Consider the following 27,849-nt stretch of genomic DNA (forward strand, 5'->3'; position numbering starts at 1 on the left):
GAATCCTTGGGTGACTAATTTTTTCCCTCCCAACTTTGACATCACATTAAGACCTTGGTAACATAACTACTAATAGCTATTTAATATGCTCATAACATAAGACAAACATAATAAGATACCCCGGGGACCCTTTTGACCTTTTCTATCTTATCTACGTACTATCTTTATTTTTTTTTTTTCTCTTCTTCTTCCCCTTCCCTCTATTCTATCTTGCCTCTTTAGTTTTTTTTTTGTTGTTTTTTCTTTCTTAGCATATATTGTTATTATATGCAAAAATGGTAGCAGCATTACTTTTTTTATGTTTTTATTTATCAGTATATTTCAGCTTTAGAGCTCAATTGAAACAAACCTAATGTCTATACAATAAATCCCTGTTTATCTTCATTATATATTACCCCAACATTATACAAGGTCTAGAAATGATGACCCTTAATTTTTTTCTTTATGTATTCTCATATTACCTTACACTGTTAATATATTACTATATCTGGTTTTTAATTACTAAATTCAACACTAAGCATATATTTTAGCAAATCTACAGATAATGGTCAACATATGTTAAACTCAAATTACTGTTTTTTTTCTTTTGTTGTTGCCTTCTAAAAAACACTGGAGCTTGATGCAAATATCTATCTTGTGTTCTCATTAACTGCTACTATTTATAATGTCTATGTTTATTGACAATATATGCTTGTAATTTTGAAAATTTAATAAAAAAAAAAAATTCAAATGGTACAGTGTTGCATGAGTAATTGTCATTCAAAATGTGAGAGCACTGAAAGCTGAAAATTGGCCTGGTTAGGAAGGGGGTATAAGCGCCTAGTGGGTAAGTGGCTAAATGGTGTATAGATCATAAATGAGCTATAATTGTACGATGTAAATGATTACTACGAAAGCCATTTTGTAATTGCATGATATTAAACATTACATATCCGTTTCAATCATCACCTGTGACTTTAACCTGCAAAAAATAAAAATAAAAAGTCACTTTCTTACCATGGCAACCTAGATGGGTTCTTTATACCACATCCTCAGACTGGCTCAGTATTTTTTCCCAGAAGTCTATACAGAGCTTGTTGTTAAATTGCAGGCACTGAGGCACTTTCCAAGAGTCAAGAGTAATTGGATGTTGAGGCTGCTTGTTTTATTTACAACCCTGGGACTGCTAAAGTGATAATAATGCAGGCAGAGATTTCCACTGTCAGTTTAACACATAGCAAGACCTGCATTGACACCCACAGAACATGGTACGCATTACATCAATATTTATGGAACAGGTGCAAATAAGCACCTGAACTAAAGATAAAATCTTTGTAATTTACAGTGCATACGGAAAGTATTCACAGCGCTTCACTTTTTGCACATTTTGTTATGAGACAGCCTTATTGCAAAATGGAATAAATTCATTATTTTCTCCAAAATTCTACAAACAATACCCCATAATGACAACGTGAAAGAAATTTGTTGAAATCTTTGAAAATGTATATTTTATATATATATATATATATATATATATATATATATATATATATATATATATATATATATATATATAAATACCATGTACATAAGTATTCACAGCCTTTGCTCAATTCTTTGTTGAAGCACCTTTGGCACCAATTACAGCCTCAAGTCTATTTGAGTATAATTCTACAAGCTTGGCACACCTATTTTTGAGCAGTTTCTCCCATTCTTCTTTTGTTGCCCAGTCATTTTCAGATCTCTCCAGAGATGTTCAAGCTGGTTCAAGTCTGGGCTCTGGCTGGGCCACTCAAGGATATTCAGAGTTGTCCCATAGCCACTTCTTTGTTATCTTGTGTGCTTAGGGTCGTTGTCCTGTTGGAAGATGAATCTTCACCCCAGTTTGAATTCCAGAGCGCTTTGGAGCAGGTTCTGCATCACCTCTGCCATGCTGCCACCACCATGCTTCACTGTAGGGATGGTATTGGCAAGGTGATGGTTTCCTCCAGACATGATGCTTGTCATTCAGGCCAAAGAGTTCAATCTTTGTTTCATCAGACCAGAGAATTTTGTTACTCATGGTCTGAGAGTCTTTCAGGTGCCTTTTGACAAAATTCAGGTGGGCTGTCATGTGCCTTTTACTGAGGAGTGGCTTCCATCTAGCTACTCAACCATACAGGCCTTATTAGTGGTGTGCTGCAGAGATGGTCGTTCTTCTGGAAGGTTCTTCTCTCTCCACAAAGAACGGTTGGGGCTCTGACAGAGTGACCATCGGGTTCTTGGTCACCTCCCTGACCAGTAACCTTCTCCCCAATCGCTTAGTTTAGCTAGGTGGCCCGCTCTAGAAGGAGTCCTGGGAGTTCCAACTTTCTTCCATTTACAAATGATGGATGCCACGGTGCTTATTTTGACTTTCAATGCTACAGAAATGTTTCTGTACACTTCCCCAGATCTGTGCCTTGCTACAATCCTGTCTCGGAGGTCTACAGACAATTCCTTGGACTTCATGGCTTGGTTTGTGCTCTGACATGCACGGTCAACTGTGGGACCTTATATATAGACAGGAATAAGACCCCTTTCACACTGGGGAGGTTTTCAGGCACTTTAGCATTAAAAAAAGCGCCTGTAAATGCCTGAAAGAAGCCTCATCTGCAATCCCAATGTGAAAGCCAGAGTGCTTTCAGAGCTCTTTCAACACTGCCAGCGCCCAAAAAACACTGGTAAAGCTCCACTAAGACCCCTTTCACACTGGGGTGTTTTTTCAGGCGCTTTGGTGTAAAAAAAAGCACCTCAATGGGAAGGGGCGCTTTAGGAGCGGTGTATTCAATGCTCCTAAAGCACTGCAAAGAAGCTGCTTGCAGGACTTTTGACGCCCTGCCAGCACAGCGCCTTAGTGTAAAAGCACTCGGGCTTTAACATTGGGATTGCAGATGAGGCTTCTTTCAGGTGCTTTACAGGCGCTTTTTTTTAACTCCAAGACCCCTTTCACGCTGGCACATTTTTCAGGCGCTTTAGTGTGAAAGCACTTTTTTTACGCATAAGCGCTTGAAAAACACCACAGTGTGAAAGGGGTCTAAGCCTTTCCAAATCATATCCAATTAACTGAATTTACCACAGGTGTAGTCCAATCAAATTGTAGAAACATCTCAATGATGATTAGTGGAAACAGGCTGCAGCACCTGAGCTAAATTTTAAGTGTCATGCAAAGGCTGTGAATACTTATATGTGATTTTTTTATTTATTTTTTATAAATTTGCAAAGATTTCAAAACAAACTTCTTTCACGTTGTCATTATGGTGTATTGTTTGCAGAATGTTGAGGAAAATAATGCATTCAATCCGTTTTGGAATAAGGCTGTAACATAACAAAATGTGGAAACACTGAAGCGCTGTGAATACTTTCCGGATGCACTGTAGTGCCTTGAAGTGATCTTATTTTCTCCACTCAACAAAACTTGATTTTCTGTTTAAGTATTAAAACATTATCTAAAAAATGTAACTGCTGGACACTTGCACTTCATTCCTAGTTTTTGATTTTACCCACAAAAACTTGACAAATGGGCGGGGTCCCTGAAATGTGTAGTGCCCGTCCACTTTACCTTCTGGTGTTTCAATTGAGCATAGAGGAATACATGGGCATCTTGGCAGGTCTGGCTAGTGGCTACATGAGTCACGGATGAAGTTTTATGTACTCAGCGACTCCCTTCACTACAGTGTATACAGATGCCTGAAGCTGCTTATCTCTGTTTTTAATGAAAGTATGGTTTACAAATAAATGTTATGATGTTTCATGAATCCTGCGCCTGGAAACGTTGTTTCTTTTTCATGCAACTATGGATTGTGAACTTCACCATGCAGGATAAAGACTTGTGAGCACTTAAGACTTTTGTTCCTTGGGTTGCCTATAGTGAATCCCCATAATCCTGTTAATAGCGGCTTCCCAGGCTTAAATTGTTCTAACACTCACAGTGAGCACTCGGTATTGTCTTTTTGTTTACTTTATTCGCCTACAGCGGATGTCTTTAGCCCCGGTAGTGGCTACTTCACAGTTTTCAATTGTTCCAACACTCACTAGGAGCACTGTCTATTGTCTGTTTGTTTAAAGTGGTTGTAAACCTCAGACATGATATATGAACAAAGCATATTCCTCTAGAAGTATGTCAATTAAGAGCACTAAGACTGCTTTCACACTATGCCGCCCTGAGCGTCCACAGTAAATTGCTGCTATTTTACCGTCGGATTTGCAGCGCATTTCGGCCACTATCGGCGCGCTTTTAACCTCCACTAGCGGCTGAGAAGGGGTTAAAACAGCTCGCAATGCGCCCCTACAGCGGCGTATTTCCGGCACTGCCCCATTGATTTCAATGGGCAGGAGCGCATTAGGAACAGTGAATTTTCTGACGCCCTGCCAGCACACCGCTCCAGTGTGAAAGCCCTTGGGCTTTCACACTGGAGTGAATAGAGTAGCTGTTTAAGGGTGGATTAAGCCCAGGTTCACACTGGGTACGATTTCCTTCGATTTCAAATCGGCGGCAATTGTCGGCAATGACACTGTCCTAATCGGTGCGGCGCTGCACCGATTTCAAAAAGTAGTTCTTGTACTACTTTTTGCGATTTCGGGCAGCGATTTACATAGACATCTGTGCAGAAACCTGCACAGATGTCTCTTAAATCGCAGTCGAAATCGGGACTGGCAGCGGGAGTGAAGCCGTGCGAGTTCAGCTGAATTTGCACGGCTTCACTCCCGCAGCCCAGTGTGAACCAGGGCTAAGGGTGGATTGCCGGCGCTGTTTTTAACGCTATAGCGCCTGCAAAACGCACTCAGTGTAAAAGGGGTCCAAATGTGATTTCTGTCTGCCGCTGCTTTCAGCCTTCTTCTGACAATTGTCACTTCTGACAATTGTCACTTCTGACAATTTTCCCTGACATCAGAGAAAAATGGTGACAGGGGAAGGAGCTCCAGCTGATTGACAGCCTCAGTTCTGTTCCTGTGTGCTGTATGGAGGGGGTGTGTCTCTTCCCTCCAATCAGCTATCAATACTCTTCTCACTGAACTCTGCAATGTGTGATTTCAGCTCTCCTACCCCTTTTTCTGAACTCTTATGCCGCGTGCACACGGTCGCTTTTTATGATGGAAAAAAAAAAAAAACATTTTCAAAAACGTCATTTAAAATGACCGTGTCGGGGGAAAACGTTGTTTTATGTCTTCTGAAAAACGACAAAAAAAAAATTCGAACATGCTTCAATTTTTTATGTCGTTTTTCAAAACGTTGTTTTTTGTGCAATTTAAAATGATAGTGTGTGGGTAAAACGACATTTAAAACAATGTTTTTTAAACCCGCGCATGCTCAGAAGCAAGTTATGACGCGAGCTTGAATGGAACAGAGTGCTGTCGTACGTGCTGAACGTAACCGCGCTTTGCTAGAGCATTTTGAAAAAACAATGGTGTGTAGGCAACGTAGTTTTTTTAAATTAAGTTTGAAAAACGTTGTTTTGTTTCATGATAAAAAAACGTGGTTTTATTTCATCACAAAAAACGACCGTGTGTACGCGGCATTAGGCAAGCTTTATAAATTCGAGACTTTGAACTGATGTGGAGCAGAGAAGACAGGTACAATTTACAGTATGAAAGAGGTTTTGTTTCATTTCTTTGAATCACCTGAGACCAATCACTTCACTGGGTATATGTGAGGCCTTGTACAGACGACCGAACATGTCTGCTGAAACTGGTCCGCGGACCAGTTTCAGCAGACATGTTCGGTCGTGTGTACGGCCGACCGGACAGGTTTCCAGCGGACATTTGTCCAGCCGACCGTTTTGCAGCGGACAAATGTTTCTTAGCATGCTAAGAAACATGTCCGCTGAAATCCTGTCCATCGGACATGTTCGGTCGTCTGTACAGACTCACCATACATGTCCGAGCGGCCGCTATCCCTCGCATGCGTCGAATCACCTTCCAGCGTCGCGCACGTCGCCGCGTCATCGGCGCGGACACGTCACAGCGCTGTCTGCCCGCGCGGATTTCTGTCTGATGGTGTGTACAACCATCCGACAGAAATCTCCGAGGGGACATGTCCGCTGAAAACGGTCCGGCGCACCGTTTTCAGCGGACTGTCCCCTCGTCTGTACGAGGCCTAAGGGTTAACAACCACAGAAGAAAACATTGTAATCAATTAAACATTTGAAAATTCATTTTGTACAGTGCATTCGTTACATTTTTTGACACAAAAGCCAAAAATGTCAAAGTTACTAGTCAATATCAATCCACAGTCCTTACAAGCTGTATGTAGTGTCTCTAAATTTAGTGACAACTTCTATTTGCAAATGGCACAATGAGCTTTACTATATAAAAGTTGTATCCGATTTGCTGGAAAAACAGCTGATCTGCTTGAAAAAAAAAATCCTTTTAAAAGGAATCAATCAGAATAAAAAATGAATTGATTCCAATAGCAAATATTCAATTTGCTATTGTCACACAACTGGCACCCTTTTTTGAAGCCTATTAGAGCCTCTGGCTGTAATCATGTGCTTTAAAAAAACAAAACAAAACAAAAAAAAATAACTAAGATTGGAATCCATGCAACGCCACTGGTGAATACTGTGAGCCGGGGTGTTCTGCAATGCCAAAAAACTGCTTTGCAGAAACAAGTGTTGCCACAAATAAAAGGTGCAAAAATGTATGTGTATGTTATGGGACTGCAACAGTGTGGATCCAGTACAAGATTGAAAGGCACTGACATTTTACATGCCAGTGAAACGCAATTAAACCCTCCAGAAAACACCAAAGATTGAACTGTTTATTTGCAGTTGGCTGAATCTGTGTCAATTACATAAGAAGAAGCTACACTGTGCTCTATCATGTGCTCTGTCATATTCATAACATTGAAACCACTCTGTTTTCCAAGACAACAAAAGCACATCTGCTGATTATCAAAGAAAGAAAAGAAGGCTACTAATACAAACTAAAACAATGTTGTTAAACATAAAGCAAGTCATGCAAATAAAACAAAAGGATCATGCAATACGAATTGCAGAGCTTTTATTTTGCTTCACTCACATAAGGCTCATGTGAAATCCACAGTTGCAGCTTTTAACTGTGCGGGTCAAATACGTATCTGCTGGAAAGTTTTCTTTTAAAAACAAGCTCACATTAATAAATGCATGTGCACTGCTTCTGTGAACAGCACTACAGACATGAAGGAGGAGGCAGCGTGACATTGAGAGGAGAGAAACTTTTATTTATTTTTTGTTAGTGAAGGGTGCCCCCTAGTGTGTTCATCTGTAATGGCACCATACCATTTCACGTTAAAAGAGATAGTTCTATTTGATTCAGAGAATTTAGGTGCAAATTTCCCATCAACAACAGTTTAACACTTGGTAGATCAGCGCCCAAATGTTTTTTCTTAAATTACACTTCTGCAGAAATGTTTTTTCTGTACTGTTATCACAGGTTCAAGTGTGTGGGCGATGTTAAGAAGCACAGGTATAAAGTCGAAGTTAAACTAAATAAATTGACTTTGTCCCTACATATTGGAACAGGGCACAGGTTCAAAAATGTGGCCAATATTAGGAAGCATACCTCTAACATAATGGACCAGGTAATTTTTTACATTTCAGCTATAAGACTATTGATCTGGCAAGAACCGTATAATTACTTAGAATACTGAAGTAACATGCATATTTTCTTTTTTACACAAAGGCTTTCTTTTGGCAATATTGTCTTGCAAAAATATTTTTCTAGTTTCAACCATGTTTATTTTAAAACCACTAGTTTTACTGCAGATTTATAGTGCACAGTCTGGTTTACCCTTTTATAATGATACTAATAATTTGATTCTCTTGCACAGCATACCAATTTTTTTTCCCAAATGAAAAAAAGCTTGCATTTAAAATTTGGGGATTTTTTTTAATGTGAAGCTACAAAAATAAGAGAAAAAATAGGAATAGTTTAAAAAAAATATAACTTTTTTTATATTTAATCATGGTCTTCAATGCTCACTCCTTAAAGTGGAACTTCCGCTTAAACCTCTCCTCGCCTCCTTACATGCCACTTTTGGCATGTAATTTTTTTTTGGGGGGGGGGGGAGTGGGGGCTTCAGTAGGAGCAGGACTTCCTGTCCCACTTCCTCCTTCTGCCCAGGGACCGCTTAGGCGACTCGTCATATCGCCTAAGGTGGCCCCTCCCTGTAATTGATCACCTGGGACACCTGACAGGTCCCAGACGATTGCCTGTCCACTCAGGGAACGCATGCGCAGTAAGTGCCCGACCTTGAAGCCCACAGTTAGAATGAAGGTGCCGGCGGAGTGTGGGGGGGGGGGGGTTAGACGAGCGAAGCTCCGGGCGTCCGCGTCGGACATTGGAACAGCAGCTGGAACTTCGCTTTAATGTACACTTGCAATTTAATCTTACATTTTTATGGCAATGTTAATATTCATGGGTATATTACTAAATATACTTAAGGCACCTATGGGCTTTACCGTATATTTCCATGTTGTTTGTTGTGTTTTTTTTTCCTTCCTTTGTAAATTTCTATGATGAATATTTAAATAAAAATAAAAATGTATGTATGTGTATATATACATAACACTGAAAATGTTAGCCGATAAGAGAAGGCAGGAATTAATTAGGCCTGGCTAGGGTTAGTCAAGGGTTAACCACTTTAGACCCGGAAGATTTGACTGCTCAATGACCAGGCCATTTTTTGCGATAGGGCACTGCGTCGCTTTAACTGACAATTGCGCGGTCGTGCGATGATGTACGCAAACAAAGTTGACGATTTTTTTCCCCACAAATAGAGCTTTCTTTTGGTGGAACTTAATCATCTCTGCGGTTTTTATATTTTGCACTATAAACAAAAAAAGGAGCGACAATTTTGAAAATAAAAATAAAAAACACAATATATTGTACTTTTTGCTCTAATAAATATCTCCATTTTTTTTTAAAGCCAATTTTTTCCTCAGTTTAGGCCGACGTGTATTCTTCTACATATTTTTGGTAATAAAAATCGGAATAAACGTATATATTGATTGGTTTGCGCAAAAGTTATAACGTCTACAAAATAGGGAATAGATTTATGGCATTTTTATTATTATAATTTTTTTTTTTTTTTTTACTAGAAATAGAGACAATTATGGCGGACACATCAGACACTTTTGGGACAATTGACAATTATACAGCGATCAGTGCTATAAAAATTCACTGATTACTGTATGTCACTGGCAGGGAAGGGGTTAACACTAGGGGGCGATCAAGGGCTTAACTGTGTTCCCTAGTGTGTGTTCCAACGGTGGGGGGAGGAGACACACTATAGATGACAGATTGTGGTGCCATTAGGAACTCACAATCTGCATCTCCTCACAGGACAGGGATGTGTGCGCAGTAAATAGCAAGTAAGTTTATATATACCATAGTTTTCAGACACTGAACTATCGTTTTCAGCTTTCGAACAAACCAATATACACTTTTTTTATATAACCATTTATTTTTATTTATTTTTTAAAACAGAATATATTTTGGCCTAACCTAAAGAAAATGTAAAATAAAAAAATTAGATTTTTGTATTGGATAGGTTTTATAAACAAAGCAAAAAATTTCATATTTTTTTTCAAAAAAAATTTTTTTTTCATTTATATAATAAAAAAAAAAGAAGAATAAAACAGTGGTAATAAATTACCACCAAATTCCCACGTCGTATCTTTGTTTTGAATCCTCAAAACAAGATACGACTGCATCTTGGCTAGATCCGACAGGCGTACGTCTTAGTACGCCGTCGGATCTAAGCTGCAATTTTTCGGCGACCGCTAGGTGGCGTTTCCGTCGAATTCTGCGTCGAGTATGCAAATTAGCTAGTTACGGCGATCCACGAATGTACGTCCAGCCGGCGCATTGTTTTTACGTTCAGCTTTTTCCGGCGTATAGTTAAAGCTGCTATTCTGAGGCGTACTCAATGTTAAGTATGGCCGTCGTTCCCGCGTCCAATTTTTAATTTTTAACGTCGCTTGCGTAAGTCGTTCGCGAATAGGAATTTGCGTAGAATGACGTCACCGTCGTAAGCATTGGCTGGTTCCGGTTTAATTTCGAGCATGCGCACTGGGATACCCCCACGGGCGGCGCATGCGCAGTTAAAAAAAAACGTTGTTTACGTCGGGTCATGACGTATTTACATAAAACACGCCCCCATTACATACATTTGAATTCCGTGCCCTTACGCCGCCAGAGATACACTACGCCGCCGTAACTTACCGCGCAAATTCTTTGAGGATTCTAAATAAAATAAATAAGTAGTGTATCTTAGATACGCTGCGCCCGGCGCAAAGGTACGTGGATCTGCCCCCTTGTCTTTATTTTTTTACTGATTGAGCCTGCCAGTAGATCAATTTTATTTATTTTTTTTACTTCCCGTAATGCCCCAACCTGCCCAGCAAAAGTGGCAATTACAGTTAAAACAAACCATATTACACTGCTTGGAAACAGTGTTGACTGGAGGCTTTAATTTATTTGTTGATTAAAGTCCATTTAAAAGTACAAGTCTATCTAAGACTATCCTGTTCACATGGGGACAATGTTGCTATGCAATGCCTCTGCAGAACAAACAGGTTTGTCACCCTACTACAGGTAGTGGAAAACGTATCAGACCTATTAACAAGATAAAGAATTACTAAAACTAGGTTATTGGGGGGGATTCGGAAAAAACTAAATGGTGTTTCATGGTGCTTTTTAAAAGGACAAGGCCAGTTTATCTGACTGTAATCCATCAGAACTATCCCTCGTCTGATCCAGTAATAGTGCACAGTGATGTAGTTGTTCTGCTTTACTGCACTCTGCTCAGAATTTTTCCTGTTGACAGTGGCTGTTTAAAGCTGAACTCCAGGATAAGCAAATATGGTCTAAATTCAAGAACCATGTGTATTGTTACTTGAATCTTGGTGTGCTTTCTGTATTTCTTCCAGATCTGTGTAGTAAAGTTTTCTGCAGGAAGCCTATTGTGGGTGTGCAGCGCAGTGAAGATGTCACTGTTACTTTTACAAAGCAATAACTGGGCTTGGAAAGGCATTTGTGCATACACAACGACATTATATTCTTTGTGCGACTAATGCCTCATACACACGACCGGTTTTCCCGACAAGAAAACTGCAATTTTTTAGATTGGTCGGGAAAACCAGTCGTGTGTATGCTCCATAGCAGTTTTCCCGACGAGAAAACTGCCCGCCAAAAAAAAAAGTCGAAGCTGCTCTATTTTTTCCCGTCGTGTTTCCCGTCAGTCTTTTTCTCATCATGAAAACCACTCGTGCGTATGCTTTTCCGAGGGGTAAAAAACGTGCATGCTCAGAATCAAGGATGAGACGGGAGCGCTCGTTCTGGTATAACTAGCGTTCGTAATTGAGATAGTATGTGTCACGATGCAACGGACTGAAAAGCACGAGGCTGAAAAACGCAAATCGTCTCTCACCAAACATTTACTAACACGAGGATCAGCAAAAACAGCGCAATGGGTGGTGCCATTTGAATGGAACGTCCCCTTTATAGTGCTGTCGTACGTGTTGGACGTCACTGTGCTTTGTATGCAAGTCAGGCTTGAGAGGAATCACGTCGGGAAAAACGTCAGGTTTTGGCATGTCAGGAAAACCTGTCGTGTGTAGGGCATAAGGAACATAAATAAACAAATCAGCTGAGATTCATGCGCCCTGTGTATATAGAACACACGCACTGTACTGTTCTGCACTTGATGAAACCACATGTAAGTAAGTAACTGCATAAGAGCAGCCAGTAGGGCACGCACCAATACCATATTACTTTACCTACGCATCAAAGGAGGATTTAACGCTACCAATCATGTGTTGAACATTGTCCCTGTCTGTCTCCAAGCAGAACAGAAGATATACACTGACCGCTGGAAAACAGAGCTCCCAGTGTAGACAGCAAAAATCACATGCTATGACTTATCCACTCGGTTATTCTCCCCTCCTAATTAAGTGCCTTTTGGAACGGTCACCAAGAATTTGGGAATCCAACTTTTAATACAGAAAAAGCACTTCTGCCCAGTAATGTATAACTTGAAATGTGGGATTGGTTGATAGTTTTTTTGCATTTTGTAAACGGTTTTGCATTTGTCTTCATAAGTAAAAACCTTTTAACGGCTTTAAAATTTCATAAGTATCACACGATATCAAGCATGATTTAGTTATTCATGTCCCACATACAATAACAATAACTCGGATCATTATGCAACAGCTGGTGGCTTTATGTCAAGAGAAAATGAGTAAATCTTCAAGCTGCCATAGGGAGCAACATGAGCTCCAAGCCACTCAGATGAAACACCTGCTTTAAATTGGGATGTGTGCTTTGTCTTCTACAGTTACCTATACTGAAATATTAATCTTCTCTTAACCAAACTTCATTACTGTAAACCTGAACTCAATAAAATCACTAAAAACAGTCAAAAATAATTTATGGTCTTAAATACCTGGCATTATGTGGGACTGTAAAATACATCAACTGTTTACTTGATGATCATTAGCATTCTTAGCCATAACATGTAAGGTAGCCACCATAACGAGAGACACATATACTATTGCTGACAGAGACATTAAAGCACACCTGAGAATCTGATTAGGAATCATTTCCTGTTTCCGTAGCACAACAAAATTTTACTTAGCCGTTTGTGCACCTGAATCTGAAATAACTAAACTTATGCCCTGAACACACGATCCGTTCATCTGATGAAAACGGACCGATGGATTTTTTCATCAGATATCCGATGAAGCTGACTTTCATCAGTCTTGCCTACACACCATCCATCAAAAATCTGTTTGTGTCAGAACGCGGTGACGTAAAACACAACAACGTGCTGAGAAAAATGAAGTTCAATGCTTCCGAGCATGCGTAGACTTGATTCTGAGCATGCGTCGATTTTTGACCGATGGATTTCCCCACAGACGATCGTTTTTTTCTATCGGTTTTTTAACCATAAGAAAAATTTAAAACAGGTTCTATTTTTTTTCACCGATGGGAAAAAAAACGATGGGCCCACAGACACGATCAGTTCTTCCGTTTTCATCAGACAAACCGATCGTGTGTACAGGGCTTAAAAGAAAAGACTTAGGGGCAGATCCACATACTTCCGCTGCGCCCGGCACAGATGTGAGATACGCTACGCCGCTGTAACTTACCTGGCTTTGGTTTGAATCCTCAATGAATTTGCGCCGTAAGTTACGACGGCGTAGTGTATCTCTCGCGGCGGATTTCAAATTGGGCGGGTAGGGGGCGTGTTTAATTTAAATGAAGCGCGTCCCTGCGCCGAACAAACTGCGCATGCGCCGTCTGTAAAAACTCCCAGGGTGCATTGCTCCAAATGACGTCGCAAGGACGTCATTGTTTTCAACGTGAACGTAAATGGCGTCCAGCCCCATTCACGGACGACTTACGCAAACGACGTAAAATTTTCAAAATTAGACGCGGAAACGGCGGCCATACTTAACATTGAGTACGCCACCATATAGCAGCTTTAACTATACGCCGGAAAAAGCCGAACGGAAGTGACGTAAAAAAATGCGACGGCCGCTCGTACGTTCGTGGATCGTCGGAAATAGCTCATTTGCATACTCGATGCGGATTACAACGTGAACGCCACCTAGCAGACGCCGAAAAATTGCATCTAAGATCCGACGGCGTACGAAGACGTACGCCTGTCGGATCTAACACAGATGCCGTCGTATCTTGTTTTGGGGATACCAAAACAAAGATACGACGTGCAAAATTTGAAATTACGCGGCGTATCAAGAGATACGCCGCATAATTTCTTTGAGGATCTGCCCCTTGATGGGGGTCAGGTGCAATATGATTGCGGAAAGCAGGGGGAATATATCTCATGCTTTAGGAATTACTGAGAGATTTGTGATCTATAAGGCTCCATGCACACTGAAGCCCGTTTTTGGGAGTTTGGGCATTTCTTTTTTTTTTTTTTTTTTTTTTAACAGCCCATAAATTCCCCTCTATGTTATCCTATGTGTCCATGCACACATGGAAGTTTTTGGACATTTATCAGCAGTGGAGTTTATGGGCCGTTTTCAGAACACCATAAAATCGCGTTCAGGAGTCGTTTTTCTGACCACAAAAAATGCCAAACGTTTATAAACGCAGATCAACGCTCAAAAACCTGGCTCACAAGTGTTTAAAGGATTTTGATCCATTGAAAAAATTTATAAAAAAAAACGCTAATAAATGCAATTGCAAAAACGTTAAAAACATTGAAAGACTCAATGCAGTTACTGGCGTTTTTAGAACATTATTTTAACCTTCAGTGTGCATGGAGCCTTATGTGTGTAGTACTTCAAGATCAGATTGCTGCACGCTCAGGGTTTGTGGCCTATAGCACAGGCATAGCAAACTCACATGATAGAAAATGACAAGGTACCCCAAGTGCCTGTTCTCGCCAAGAAAACATCCTCCAGATCCATTCCAGATGGGTTTCTGCATGCGCATCTCTAAAGCGTTTTTGATGCTTTCCAGTGCATTTTTCTTGCATTTCGTGATTTTCCTTTTCACTGTACTGTTTTGCATACACAATTATCGCTGGTGTTGTCACCACAGGGTGGCACCATGGACAGCATAGCAAACAATTCCTTCCAAATCTAAATGTCTTAAATGTGTGTTTTGTGCATTCCAAAACACACCTGTAAATGCAATGGTGTGAACCAGGACCGAATCATTTTATAAAATTGTGAACTTTTCTGCTTTTTGATCGTTTATGCCATGTACACACGATGAAAAAATTCCATTAGATATTCCGACCGTGTGTATGCCCCATCGGACTTAGAAAGAGAACATGTTCTCTTTTTTTCCCCAGACGGAAAATATTCCTATCGGAAATTCCGTTTGTCTGTATGGAATTCCGACGGAGAAAAAAAAAACATGCATGCTCGGAAGCATTGAACTTAATTTTTCCAGGCTCGTCGTAGTGTTGTACGTCACCGCGTTTTTGACAGTCGGAATTTGGTGTGTCTGTGTGTATGCAAGACGGCTTGAATGGAATTCCGTCAGAAAAACCCGTCAAAGTTAATTCCGATGGAAAAAAACGGTCGTGTGTACAGGGCAGTAGTCTTATGTATTAGGGCCCATGTAAGCTTTTGGCCATGTCGGAACTGCTGCTCTCTCTATACAAGCCAATCTGAATTAAAAGGAGTCTTAGGAGGTCAAATGCTTGTCAGAAGCAGATGGAACTCACAAGCATCTCAAACTGATCCAAGGCAAGATACAAGCTATATGCCATCTTTGACCATAAAATTAATAAGACCGGTCATAAAATTCGATTTAAACTTTCAACTGTAATTTTCTTGAGAAGACTTGAATGTGTCTGCTCATTACGAATAAATAGTGACAGTTTTGTGTGATTAAAAACTAGTACACACGATGGGATTATCGGACAAATGATCGTCTGTTCTTGGCATGCTAGTCTACATATCGAAAAACGAATAGGTTACTGAAGTACAAAAATTCTCATACGACAAAATAAAGTGAAGCGATTTAATATATTGTATTGTATTTTCAAACAAAAACTGTACTGATTAAATGAAAATCGCAAGATCTGGTTTCATACGAGAACAATTTTCGTGTTTATCCCTTCAGAAAAATTTCAGATGAAAGCTGTGTACCAACGATCAGATTGTCGTACACTCGCTACGAAAGCGGTATTTTTTGTACAACATTCTGATCGTGTGTACGGGGCTTAAGGGTGCAATCACATTAGCACTTTCAATCAGTCCCAGGCACAGTTCAGCTCCTTGGGCTGGTTCATTTGTGTAGTGTCTGTGCTCCGAAACCACGCCCAGGACCGGTTAAGCATACCATGCCCAAGACCACTTACAACAGGTGGTCCTGGGTGCAGCTGACTTACGATCCAGTACAGTTAGTTGCAGTATAAGTGCAAACTGTGTTGGAGTACAGTTCTCTCCATAGAGAGCTGAGCACATGATCACTTTGTAATGGAATGAAAGAGGGAACGCTGGTCTAGTTTGCAGGGAAGCGTGCCCAGTGGGAAGACGGGAGAATTGAATTCGGACACGGTTCAGTTAAACTGGCTGTATACACCTTAATGCAAGCGTGAATACACCTTAATTGACATTGCCAATTCTGTTTAGAGAAAATATATTAAACTGTGAAGGCAAAATAGTTTTGTTTGTTTTTTCCCTATTTTGGACAGAGTATATTCCAATCCGTTTTTCTGGTTTTCACTTCTAGCCACACAACATGGAGTGAGAGGAAATCCCTGGAAGCCATCAATGTCACCAGAATATGTGCCCCATGAAAGAACTTGTCCTGTTCTGGTGGCCATTTAAAATTTGGAAATTTTCTTTTACTTTTAGTGACCAGGACAAATAAGAGTGGATACATCTTCCTAATGGTAACAGAAATGAAAGCAAGACAGGTGTTGTAATCCCTCTCCACTCTATCCAAATCTGAAAAAAGCCTATGGCAATTTCTGTACAGCAGAGCTCAGACTGGGAGAGAGAGAAGCAGCACAAAGGAGCCTGTCCACCTGTCAGAACACAATAGCTCAGCACAAAAGATTGCTGTACTTACATTGTATTGCTAGTACAGCAACTCCGATCTGAGCTGTCAGTTTTTTTTAGTTCAACCCGCTAGGTTAAACTAAAATAAACTGATAGTGGTTGTAAAGTCATTTAGTGAAATCATGTCATCCGCTCCGGAGAGCTCCGGCAAGTCATGTGGGCACCCAGCAGCGCTGTGAAAAAGGCATTTATCTCAATAATTTTACACAAAATTACACACTGGATGTTATATTGTCATGTAACAGAGCGGATGACATGATTTCTCAATAGTAATGCTATACACTCCAGAGCTGACAGGCAGGGAGGGAGGGGAGAGGGAAAAGGGGGGGGGGGGGAAGAGGAGAGCCTCTATCCCTTAAAAATAATAGGAGGAATTTACTATAACTGGAGGAGACAGATAGCTAGATTCAGAAAGAGTTAGGCCGGCCTAACTCGGAATCTAAGCCGTCCTAAGTTTAAGTGTATTCTCAAACTGAGATACACTTAAACCTATCTAAGATACGACGGCTTGCGCCGTCGTATCTTAGGGTGCAATATTTAGGCTGGCCGCTAGGTGGCGCTTCCGCTTATTTCGCCGTAGAATATGTAAATGCATAGATACGCCTATTCACGAACGTACGTGCGCCCGTCGCAGTAAAGATACGCCGGCATTTTCAGGTGTAAAGTTATTCCATCAAATAGCTGGACTAGTAATGTTAAGTATGGCCGTCGTTCCCACGTCGAAATTTGAAAATTTTACGTTGTTTGCGTAAGTCGTCTGTGAATAGGGCTGGACGTAATTTACGTCCACGTCAAAACCAATACGTCCTTGCGGCGTACTTTGCCGCAATGCACACTGGGATATGAACACGGACGGCGCATGCGCCGTTCGTAAAAAACGTCAATCACGTCAGATCACCCCCCATTAACATAAAACACGCCCCCTCAGCCTAATTTGAATTAGGCGCGCTTACGCCGGCCCCATTTACGCTACGCCGCCGTAACTTAGCAGGCAAGTGCTTTGTGAATACAGTACTTGCTTAGCTAACTTACGGTGGCGTAGTGTAAATACGGTACGCCGCTGCAAAGATGCGGCAATGTACCTGAATCCAGCTAAGAATCTGGAACAGATGGGCCTAGTAACCAATCAGCTTCTCGTCTAAGATTGTTTGGATAATCTATAAAAAAATAAAGATAGAAGCCGATTGGTTGCCATGCACAGCTACTTCAATCTTAATAAATTAACCCCCATGTGCTTTGGAACATCTGCTTTGCCTGAAATGTAAAAAGTAATAGATGAACCTTGTTTCTATGTCTAAATCAGATATATAGTCACCTGCCTTTTGAATAAGGACCAAACTGAACAGGGAGGAACCTTATAGAATGAACCACAGGAAGACTTTATTCATTATTTATGTGTTTTTTTAAGCAGGTTAAAGTGGTCCTTACATGGAGGCAACGTCAGAATAGCTGCCCAGTTTACCTGTACTCCTGAGGATTACCATACAGAGACTCTTCTACTAGCTACAAAAGGTGGACTGTGCCTGTGCATGCAGCAGCTAATTTATATACTGGCAAAATCTTGTCTACTAAGCCGCGGACGCTATAGGCGGATTTGTGGCGCATTTCAGCCTGCTAGCGGGGCGCATTTAACCCCTGCTAGCGGCCGTGAAAGGGTTAAAACCTCCCGCAATGCGCTGTCCCATTTATTTCAATGGAGAGCAGCAGTGGAGGAGCGGTATACACACCGCTCCAAAGATGCAGCTAGCAGGACTTTTTTTATCGTCCTGCTAGCGCAACGCTCCAGTGTGAAAGCCCTCTGTCTTTCACACAGGAGACAAATCGAGCAGCTCTTTAAGGGTGGATTGCAGGCGCTATTTTTACCGCTATAGCGCCTTCAATACACCCTCAGTGTGAAAGGGGTCTTAGCTGTACACCTCACCATGTGGGGCTCATCTGCCTACCACCTGTATTTTATTGCAGTTTTTCAAACTGGATATTTTAATAGTTGGAGGTGACCATACTGTGTATTGTGGGATAGGCTTGGTTTTTGTAATATTTAGATATTTGAATGTGGCCTAGGCTGCTATAGCTATGCCATTAGCTTGTGGTTATACAGTTTTATATAAATGTTAATTCATAGTCACTCCTAATGAAAGGTTTTGTCTTTCTTTAGACATTTGATTCAATCCACGATCTTTTTCTTTATGTATACCTGTTAAATGTGTTGTACGATTATTGGATTTTGAGTGTTAAAGAATGTATAGTATACTTCCACCTTGAAAATGTGCACAAATATCATTTCTGCTGTCAGTTCAATTCTAATATTTCTTACACACATATTATATATAAAGGAAATGCTATCGCAAGGAGTCTCTTACCTGTGTGAATCCTAATATGGCGAGTTAACTGACTTGGCTTCTGAAATGTTTTACCGCAGTGTGGACAGGAGTAGGAAAATCCACTTCTGTCTATGTTCCTATTGTAAGATCTAGTGCTTGACACTCTATGTAAATCAAAAAAAAAAAAAACAGTCTTAATTTATGTATGCAATCAAAAGAGAACAGTGTAAATGCAAAGTAAAGAGAGCATTTCGCAGTTCCTGTGCTGTAATAGAAGTACTCAAAAAATTCTGCAAGACTGGAAATTCTGTGTTTTTAAAAGTGATGTTCTAAATAAATTATTGATAAAGAAACTGATACAGACCTGCATTGTCTCTGCAGGAGATATGAATACTGCTGTTATTGCAGACTAGGAGGACAGAGGTTACGTTTAGTATCATTCAGCTGAAGATAAAAAATGCCCTAGGTATATCTGCAAGATCTTGTTCTAGCCTTATTGTATACATTTAAACAACTGTGTGGAATAATTATATATATTTATAGCTTTGCAACCAAAAGCTGTGCCTCCAAATAAATCTTACTGGTGCAGTCAGGCCAATTTAAGGAATGTAACATGTAGTTATACAAAGCAACCTATTAAAGTAAAGGTTATCCCTTACTGGATGACATTTAGTTTGTTAAAGTGAAACATTAGGCTCCAAAACAAAAAAGGATGAACAGGCAGGATTTTGATTGCAGAAGAGACATGCTTTGTCTCTTCTGTATTAACACTACTTACCTGCCTGTCTGCCCCTTTACAGTAAACTGCACAAGCACAGCTCACTGCACACATTTGGCAATGTCACATTTGACAGCACTCCCATGCATGTATGGGAGTGAAATCATCTTGGCCCGGCCAATGACAGCAGCCGGCGATAAGGACCCTAAAGCCAGCCGCCCAAAGATGTGAGCAGTTAATTGTGAGTTCCGATGATGGCACATCGCTGGATTTAGGAGGAGTATAGTTATACTTTAAAGCATCGTGTATATATATATATATATATATATATATATATATATATATATATATATATATATGTAAAAACAATTGCCAATTACATTTGTGAATACAGTTTTCATCTTTTGTTTCTTTTTTGCATCTCAGTGCTGCTGGTCTCTTGCGTCCATTTCCTCTCCACACACATCTGCTCTAGAGTCAGCTGTGCATTTTTCTGGCCTGGATGGCTAACAGTGACAACAGTGGACTATACCTTTGTAATGTGTGTCATCATAACATTTGAACAATCAGAACAAGTGTCTGAATTATTTATTTAGACTAAATTACAGACTCCATTTTTCCTGCATGTCTTCCAGGAATGTAAATCACACCTCAAGATTCTATGCTGTAATGCTTACAATTCATAAAAGTAGAAAAAAAAAGGACGTGAAATCAGTTGCATGGGAACACCAACAATAGAAAGGTCTCCCCCAGCTGAGTATATAGTAATTGTCCAAAAATAAATATTTATTGTTTAATATATTAATATATATTGTTTGATATATTAATATCCTTACTGGCATTAAGCACCCTAAGGTACTTTTTAACTTGACCATTTACTTATTAATTTCCATTGAGAACTGCGACTAATAAAGACTGATTACTTTGCTCAGCCTGATGCAGACAAAAGACTGGTAGAGGCAGGAATGTGTCAGGCTTTACTGTAGTGCAAGTTCTTCATTAAAGTGCTTGGTGTAGAGTTATTAATTTTAGGGTCATCAGAGGACAAGTGGGCACTCTTTACGTGTGGAAGAAAGGGGATTTAACCTCCAAATACAGAAAGACTTCTTCACAGTAAGAGCTGTGAAAATGTGGAATAGGCTCCCTCGAGAGCTGGTTCTGGACAGCTTAATAGATAATGCCTGGATTCTTTCCTAAATGCACATTATATAACTGGATACTAACATTTATAGGTAAGGTTATCCAGGGAATATCCTATTGCCTCTTGAAAAATTAGGGAGGATTTTTTCCCCCACTGGAGTAAATTGGACCATGGGGTTTATTTGTCTTCCTCGGGAGGGTTGAACTTGGACACGTGTCTTTTCAACCAGACTAACTATATAACCACTTCACATAGGTGGACCATAGTGTTTTCCACCATCCAGCCCCTAAAAAAAAAATGTGTCACTTTGTTCCTTTAGGACAAAGTAACAGGTTCTATTATAGGAAGAACCACCCCTCACACTTGACTGTACTCCCATTCAGTTAAGCTAAGGCCTAAACAGAAGATCGCAAAATGGTTGTGGGTGGGGCAAGCAAGAGCTTCTCGAACTTGCGCTAAAGCACAATTTTTTCCAGTTTTCTGGAGCCAATTATCAGCAACTCCGAAGGAATCTCCATGGGAGCACCCGCCTACGCTTGCTTACATCTGGGTTGGTGGGAGGAAGAGGTTGTGTATACCTCATTGATGTACGATGATGTCCTGATGGTATGGTCAGGGGTTCTGATTGAACTTGAGGATTTCATGGTTGAGTTAGGTAACAACACTCAAAATATACATCTCAAGTACGTGGTTGACCCCCATCAAATTTCTTTCCTGGACCTGTCTATTAGATTGGAGGGCAGTAGGCTACCAAAACTTTTAGAAAAGAAACAGCCGCCAATACATTATTACAGGCGGACAGGCACCATCCGGTGGGATCTTATGGGCGCTAAAGAAACACTACCTTCTTTGGGGGATAGGAACCAGTATATTGAATTGCCAGTCCCCATGTGAAGAGATAGAAATTATGTACTCCTATTTAGACAGGAAATTTGCGAAATTAGGTAATTTATCTTTATGAAAACCTTGCTTTTTGTTTTCTTTACAAATTGCTCTATGGAGTACAACACACACACCTATTGCCCTTTTTTAATGACTGCAGTGCGTAATATTACCAGAAGATGGGGAAAGAGACCGCCGCTCTAGATGAGTGCACCTCGGTGGTGAGTATGGACTCAGAAAAATCCAGTTCGTGCAGGCAATGCACAAAGCATAAATAGAAGCATGCTTCTATTTATTGCCACAAGATGGCATAAGACAGTTAGCTGACGTAGGCTGATTGGATATTGCTCCCTATATAAGTAAGATTCCAGCTTACGCCAAAAGGTCCTGAAGAAGTGCACTGACGTGTACGAAACGCAGACCATGCAGGGCACAGCACCAGGCTCTACATGTCCCTCTATCCAGGAATGTAAGGGTTTTCCCTTGCGATCAATAACACCCAAGAGTACCTCATGAATCAGCCTACTTCCGCAACAACCAGCAGAACGTTGCGTTCAAGACGTTTGCCTGGACACCTGACCAGTCATGTGACCGAATACTTCCAGGAACTACCTCCCGGATTATACATCGGAGACTCGAACAGTCAGTTGCCATTAAATCAGCATGCAGCTATGAGTCGCCACTGAATAGCGTTTACGGCTACCATGTGAAGAGATCATAGAGACTGAATCCACCTTTGGCTGAAGGCGGTGAACGACCGAAGCGGTAAGAGCCCTGTTGGGCAGCCTTTCGTTTTCACCTTTTGTACGTCTGCTTGTCCCTCTTTGACTGTGGAGGTCTGTTTGTTCTGTGAAGTATCAGTGAACTTCCATTTACGCTATAGTTTCTGGTCAGTGTGTTGTCCTGCTTATCTATTGAGACCCTTTGCACATTACAGGGCTCTAATTGCAGTGACATATGATAATTTATGTGCCTAAATCAAAAACGGAATATAATCTTTGATTTCCAATGACTCTGAACATGAACATGCTCAAATGATTGGCGCAAATATATGGGCAATTGTGGTATTGCTCCAACGTCTGTGGATATAGGATACTTTGAGACTCTATGCTGTATCAAGTTCAATTCCATTGTGGACATCATTGTTTGGTTACTTGTCACACCCAACATTCAGCAAACATCAGGTCCTGCGTCCGGATAAATAGTTTAATAGGTAGTATCATGCGCTACCTTTACCCGGAGAACGGGGACTGATTTGCCTATTGTAATGCCTTGTATTTTAAAGATAACGTTATTGTTTACTGCAGTATGGTTTTATTTATATGGTTGGGTATAGTGTGAAGACCTGTTCTGAATAGGATATAGTGTTTCCTTACATATACCACAACTTTCAGTGTGTGTACCCTTTTCATCTATAAAGCCTAAATATATTTTTATACCGTAAAGCCGTGGTTGACCCTCCCCTTATTTTTTTGCTTTCTCTGGACAATTCTTGCCCCACCCACAACCATTTAGAATTCTGTCTTTTGCTTAACTGGGTAGGTATCCCGTCCCAATGGACAAATTGCCTGGTTTTCATTGAGTTATTATTTTTTTTACTCAGGGAAGGTGGATTCCTGGATTTTTTTACCCTCCTATTGCCTAAATAGAAGATCGCCATGCCTGGAGACTCTTATCTGACAAGGAGGAGGAAAAATGTAACCCTGTGTAAGCTGCAACATCATTTGACAGAGAGCTTGCATGTGGTTATGACTTCCTGAATTCACTTTACAATTAGATTAGCCATCTATTGACAGAGATGGCAGTATTTCTCAACTATTGGCATTTGTATCCCAAAGAGCCATTTCTGAATTCCATCACTGAAATCCATTATACACTTTCATATGTTAATGTAGTGTCAAACGTTGTTTTCAACCTTGTTAAATCTGCAAACTTCATTAAAATAATTCCTGGTGGCCCTGCCATATAAAAGCCTTTTGATCAGGTACTTCCTGTTATGTTTTCGACAACTATCAATTATGTTCTTGCGTTGTCATCCAGATATGAAATATGTGCCCCTGGTCAGAAAGCTTGTACAAGGTTTGTGCAGTTCATGCTGGAACAAAGGCATGTGGCTAAAGAGGCCGAAGTAGATCAGCAGAACCAAGATGCAAAATACGGGGAAAAAAAGCTTAAAACATTTAAGTGTTTATGAAACAAAGTGGGGGGGAGGGGGGGTTACTAAAACTGGAGCAGACATAATCTGAAGCACATTAGCATAGTAACCAATCAGCTTCTTCAGCTAAGCTTAACTGGTTGCCGACCAGCCGCCGTTGTTTTACGGCGGCAGGTCGGCTGCCCTGCGCGAGAGCCCGTAGCTATACGTCGGCTCTCGCGCAGGCCACGGGCACACGTGATTGCTCGTTACGGGGACTGTCAGGGAGAGAAATGCTGAAATGTATGAACAGAAGATCAGTCATTTCCCCATGTCAGTCCACCCCCCTACAGTTAGAACACACCCAGGGAACATACTTAACCCCTTCCCCGCCCCCTAGTGTTAACCCCTTCACTGCCAGTGGCATTTTTATAGTAATCCAATGCATTTTTATAGCACTGATCGCTATAAAAATGCCAATGGTCCCAAAAATGTGTCAAAAGTGTCCGAAGTGTCCGCCATAATGTTGCAGTACCGAAAAAAAAAACCGCAGATCACCGCCATTACTAGTAAAAAAAAAAATATATTAATAAAAATGCCATAAAAATACCCCCTATTTTGTAAACGCTATAACTTTTGCGCAAACCAATCAATAAACGCTTATTGCGATTTTTGTTTACGAAAAATATGTAGAAGAATACGTATCGTCCTAAACTGAGGGAAAAAAAAAATTTTTTATATATTTTTGGGGGATATTTTTTATAGCAAAAAGTAAAAAAAAAATTTTTTTTTCAAAATTGTCGCTCTATTTTTGTTTATAGTGCAAAAACTGAAAAACCGCAGAGGTGATCAAATACCACCAAAAGAAAGCTCTATTTGTGGGGAAAAGAGGACGCCAATTTTGTTTGGGAGCCACGTCGCATAACCGCGCAATTGGCAGTTAAAGCGACGCAGTGCCAAATCACAAAAAGTGCTCTGGTCTTTGACCAGCAATATGGTCCGGGGGTTAAGTGGTTAAAAATGAAATCTTGGAATCTAGAAGTTGATTGGTTGCTATGCTCAGCTGCCCCAGTTTTAGTAAATTCCCCTCAAAGTGTTTTAGCAAACATAATGTCATCAAGCTTAAATGTACTTTAAGTCCACGTTTACCTTTTTCCCAAACTGATCCATTAGGACAGTTGGATGGTTTAGAAAAAGAGAACTCTCATGAAAAAGAAACTGGGTTATTCTGAGCTACCTAAAAAGTAGTATAAGTGGTGTACAGTGAACACTGAATACAGATTCACAGGGTCATAGTGATAAATTATACACCACTTAAAGGGTACTTATGATAAAAGATAAAACTCTTGAAGAATATTTGCGGATATAAAGCTATATAATAAAACTAAAGAATGCTGAGCTATTCAAACTCTTCTCAACTGCTCATTAACTTTGACTACTGTGAGCAAATGCCATAGTACTGTAGATGTTATTGATTGAAGGTTCACCTGATTTTGAAATGAGTTTTCATATGGTTTTTAAGCTGTGGTGCAGTCTCAAAAGTCTTTTTGCATGACTTGCAGCTGTAGGTTTTGTTTCCTGTCACCTCTTTTCGATGTTCCTCCATGTGCAGAGACAGATGGCTTTGTAATGTGAATTCATCTCCGCACTCTGAACAGATGAGGGTCTAGAAAACAAAGGAGTCGTTTTTTTAGTAATAATTCCAGCCATTTGTGCCTTATGTGACTTATTATCTGAGCCAATTTATTAAAATTGATACCCAATTTTTTTAAATCATCTACAAAAAAGCAATAACATATTGTTGAGCAAAATTACCGTATTCCAGCTGGCAAGTTTGGTGAAATGACATTTAGCCCTGGTTCACAATGGGTACGATTTGAGATGCGATTTGACATGTCAAATCGCATCTCAAATCGGCGGCAATTGTCGGCAATGGCACTGTCCTAATCAGTGCGACTCCGCATCTGCGATTTCAAAAAGTAGTTCCTGTACTACTTTTTGCGATTTCGGGCCGCGATTTACATTAAATTGCGTCCGAATTTTGAATTCGCAGCAGTGTGAACCTAGGCTTAGTTAGTAAGACTGTACACACAGTTCTTTGTCTTTTTAAAAGCAATTTTTGCTTTTCATGGTTACATGGGGTTTGATTTACTAAAACTGCATAGAAACCAATCAGCATCCAGGTTTTTGTCAAAGCTTAATTGAACAAGCGGACGTTAGAAAAGGATTTGCTATCATGCACAGCTGCACCAGATTTTGCACTATTCAGTATTAGTACATTCACCCCAAAAAGAAGACACAAATCCATCAAGCTCATGGATAAGTTCCTAAAGAAATAATTCCCTTTTAAATATTCTAATAGATGAAAAAAAAATGTAATTTCCTGGAGAGCTTTATATTTTCATGCTACTACTCATTCAGTCTTACTAACCTCCCGGTTTACATTTTTTTTATACATGATGGTAGGTGGACAGCACAAGCCTAGCACTTCTTGAAATAGAGGTGTTGATTACCTGTCGCTAATAACTTAGCTGCAACATAGAAAACAGTTTTTAGCAAATATAAGCTACTGAGCTCTCTAAACATCAAAGGAGACAGGAAAATCTAAAACCTAAATCTTCACCTGCAGGTTAGACAGAGGACATAAAACCAATTAACCTGTATAAAAAAATACATTTCATATGTAATAAAGTATGTATTGTATATACTGTATGTACACACACACCACTTAACTTAAGCCCACACCTGAAATCAGTTTTATGGAACTGAAGTCAACAAAAAATAAAACGTTTCTCTGCGTTCCCAGTTGAAATCACAATAATTGCTGAAGAAGTAATGGTAAGGAAAATTGTATATGGGCATGAAAAAGTACATATTTCTACTGGTATGGTATTCTGGATTAGTGGACTGATGAAATCAAGGTCTCAGTAGGTAGGTACAAATAGTCAGCAGCCTTGATATTTCGCCTCTATGGGATATGAATCAGGGATTTATGGATGGATGAATGGCTGGAACCCTCCGGTATCTCTGCAGCTAGGCACATCAGATCAGAGATAGATCCTCTAGAATGTGAAGAGAAAGTAACCAAAGTCCAAAAGTAAAACATTGTAGTATTTATTAAAAAGACAAATAGCAACACTTACATTAGGGTAAACATTGTGCTGCTTGATTGTGGAGGAGAAACCAGTGTGTGTGCAGGTGGAGGTCTAAGGCTCCATTCACACCTAGGCAGACAAATTTGCTGCGTTTTGTCGCCGCAAATCGCGGCGTTTTGTACCGCGATTTGCGGCGACAAAACGCTGGTATTGTCCGCCTAGGTGTGCCCCAGATTGACCCCCTCTATGGAGACGGTTCCCATCTCCTAGCCGAACGCCGAAAGCCGCCTGAAAAAAAGGTCCGGGACATGTGTTTTCGTCCCTCTGGCGGCAGCGGCGTAGCACTACAGGCGTAAAAACGCCTAGATGTGAATGGGGGCTAAGTCTGCTAGATGGCAGCATCTGACAGACACTGACATGCGAGACCCACCAACAGGATGGATCAACGGCGGCTTCCCCAGCCATCCTCTATAAAAAAAAGGCAACATCGGGGGATGTGCAGGGGGCGCGTACAACGTGTTTCAGAGGATCCCATGTAATTTTTCTAGTATCTACTTGACAAAGGATGAGGGGGTTCTCTGAAACGCATTGCACACGCCCCCTTCACATCCCATGGTGTTATCTTTTTGGTAGAAGACAGCTGGGGACGCCGCCGTTGCTCCAGCCTGTTGGCGGATCTCTCATGTCAGTGTCTGTCAGAAGCTGGCATCTAGCAGACTCAGAGCTCCATCTGCACACACACACACCGATTACTCCTCCACGATCAAGCAGCACACTGTTTACCTTTATGTAAGTGTTGATATTTATCTTTTTAATTCATGCTACAATGTTTTGAATTAGGCCCCTTTCACACTGAGGAGTTTTTCAGGCGGTATAGCGCTAAAAATAGCGTCTAAATACCACCTGAAAAACTCCTGCCCAGCATTCTCAATGTGAAAGCCCGAGGGGGTTAATACCGCACCGCTAGTGGCCGAATCTCGCGGCAATTCCGATGGTATAGCGCCGCTATTTTTAGCGTCACTATACTGC

At 40.6% G+C, this 27,849-nt stretch overlaps 1 protein-coding gene across 3 annotated transcripts in view; it reads right to left on the reverse strand.

The window, feature by feature from the left end:
* ZNF236 (zinc finger protein 236) overlaps positions 1–27,849 on the reverse strand; it is a 274,436-nt gene that overhangs the window by 227,699 nt on the left and 18,888 nt on the right. For all 3 annotated transcript variants that reach the window (XM_040353869.1, XM_040353871.1, XM_040353870.1), the window contains exons 4-5: positions 25,213–25,391; positions 18,890–19,014 (exon numbers count right to left, since the gene is read on the reverse strand). In XM_040353869.1, coding sequence (XP_040209803.1) covers positions 18,890–19,014; positions 25,213–25,391 — 304 coding nt within the window. The remainder of the gene's footprint in view (positions 1–18,889; positions 19,015–25,212; positions 25,392–27,849) is intronic.

Source organism: Rana temporaria, chromosome 5, assembly GCF_905171775.1.
Source record: "Rana temporaria chromosome 5, aRanTem1.1, whole genome shotgun sequence".
Lineage (NCBI taxonomy): Eukaryota > Metazoa > Chordata > Amphibia > Anura > Ranidae > Rana > Rana temporaria.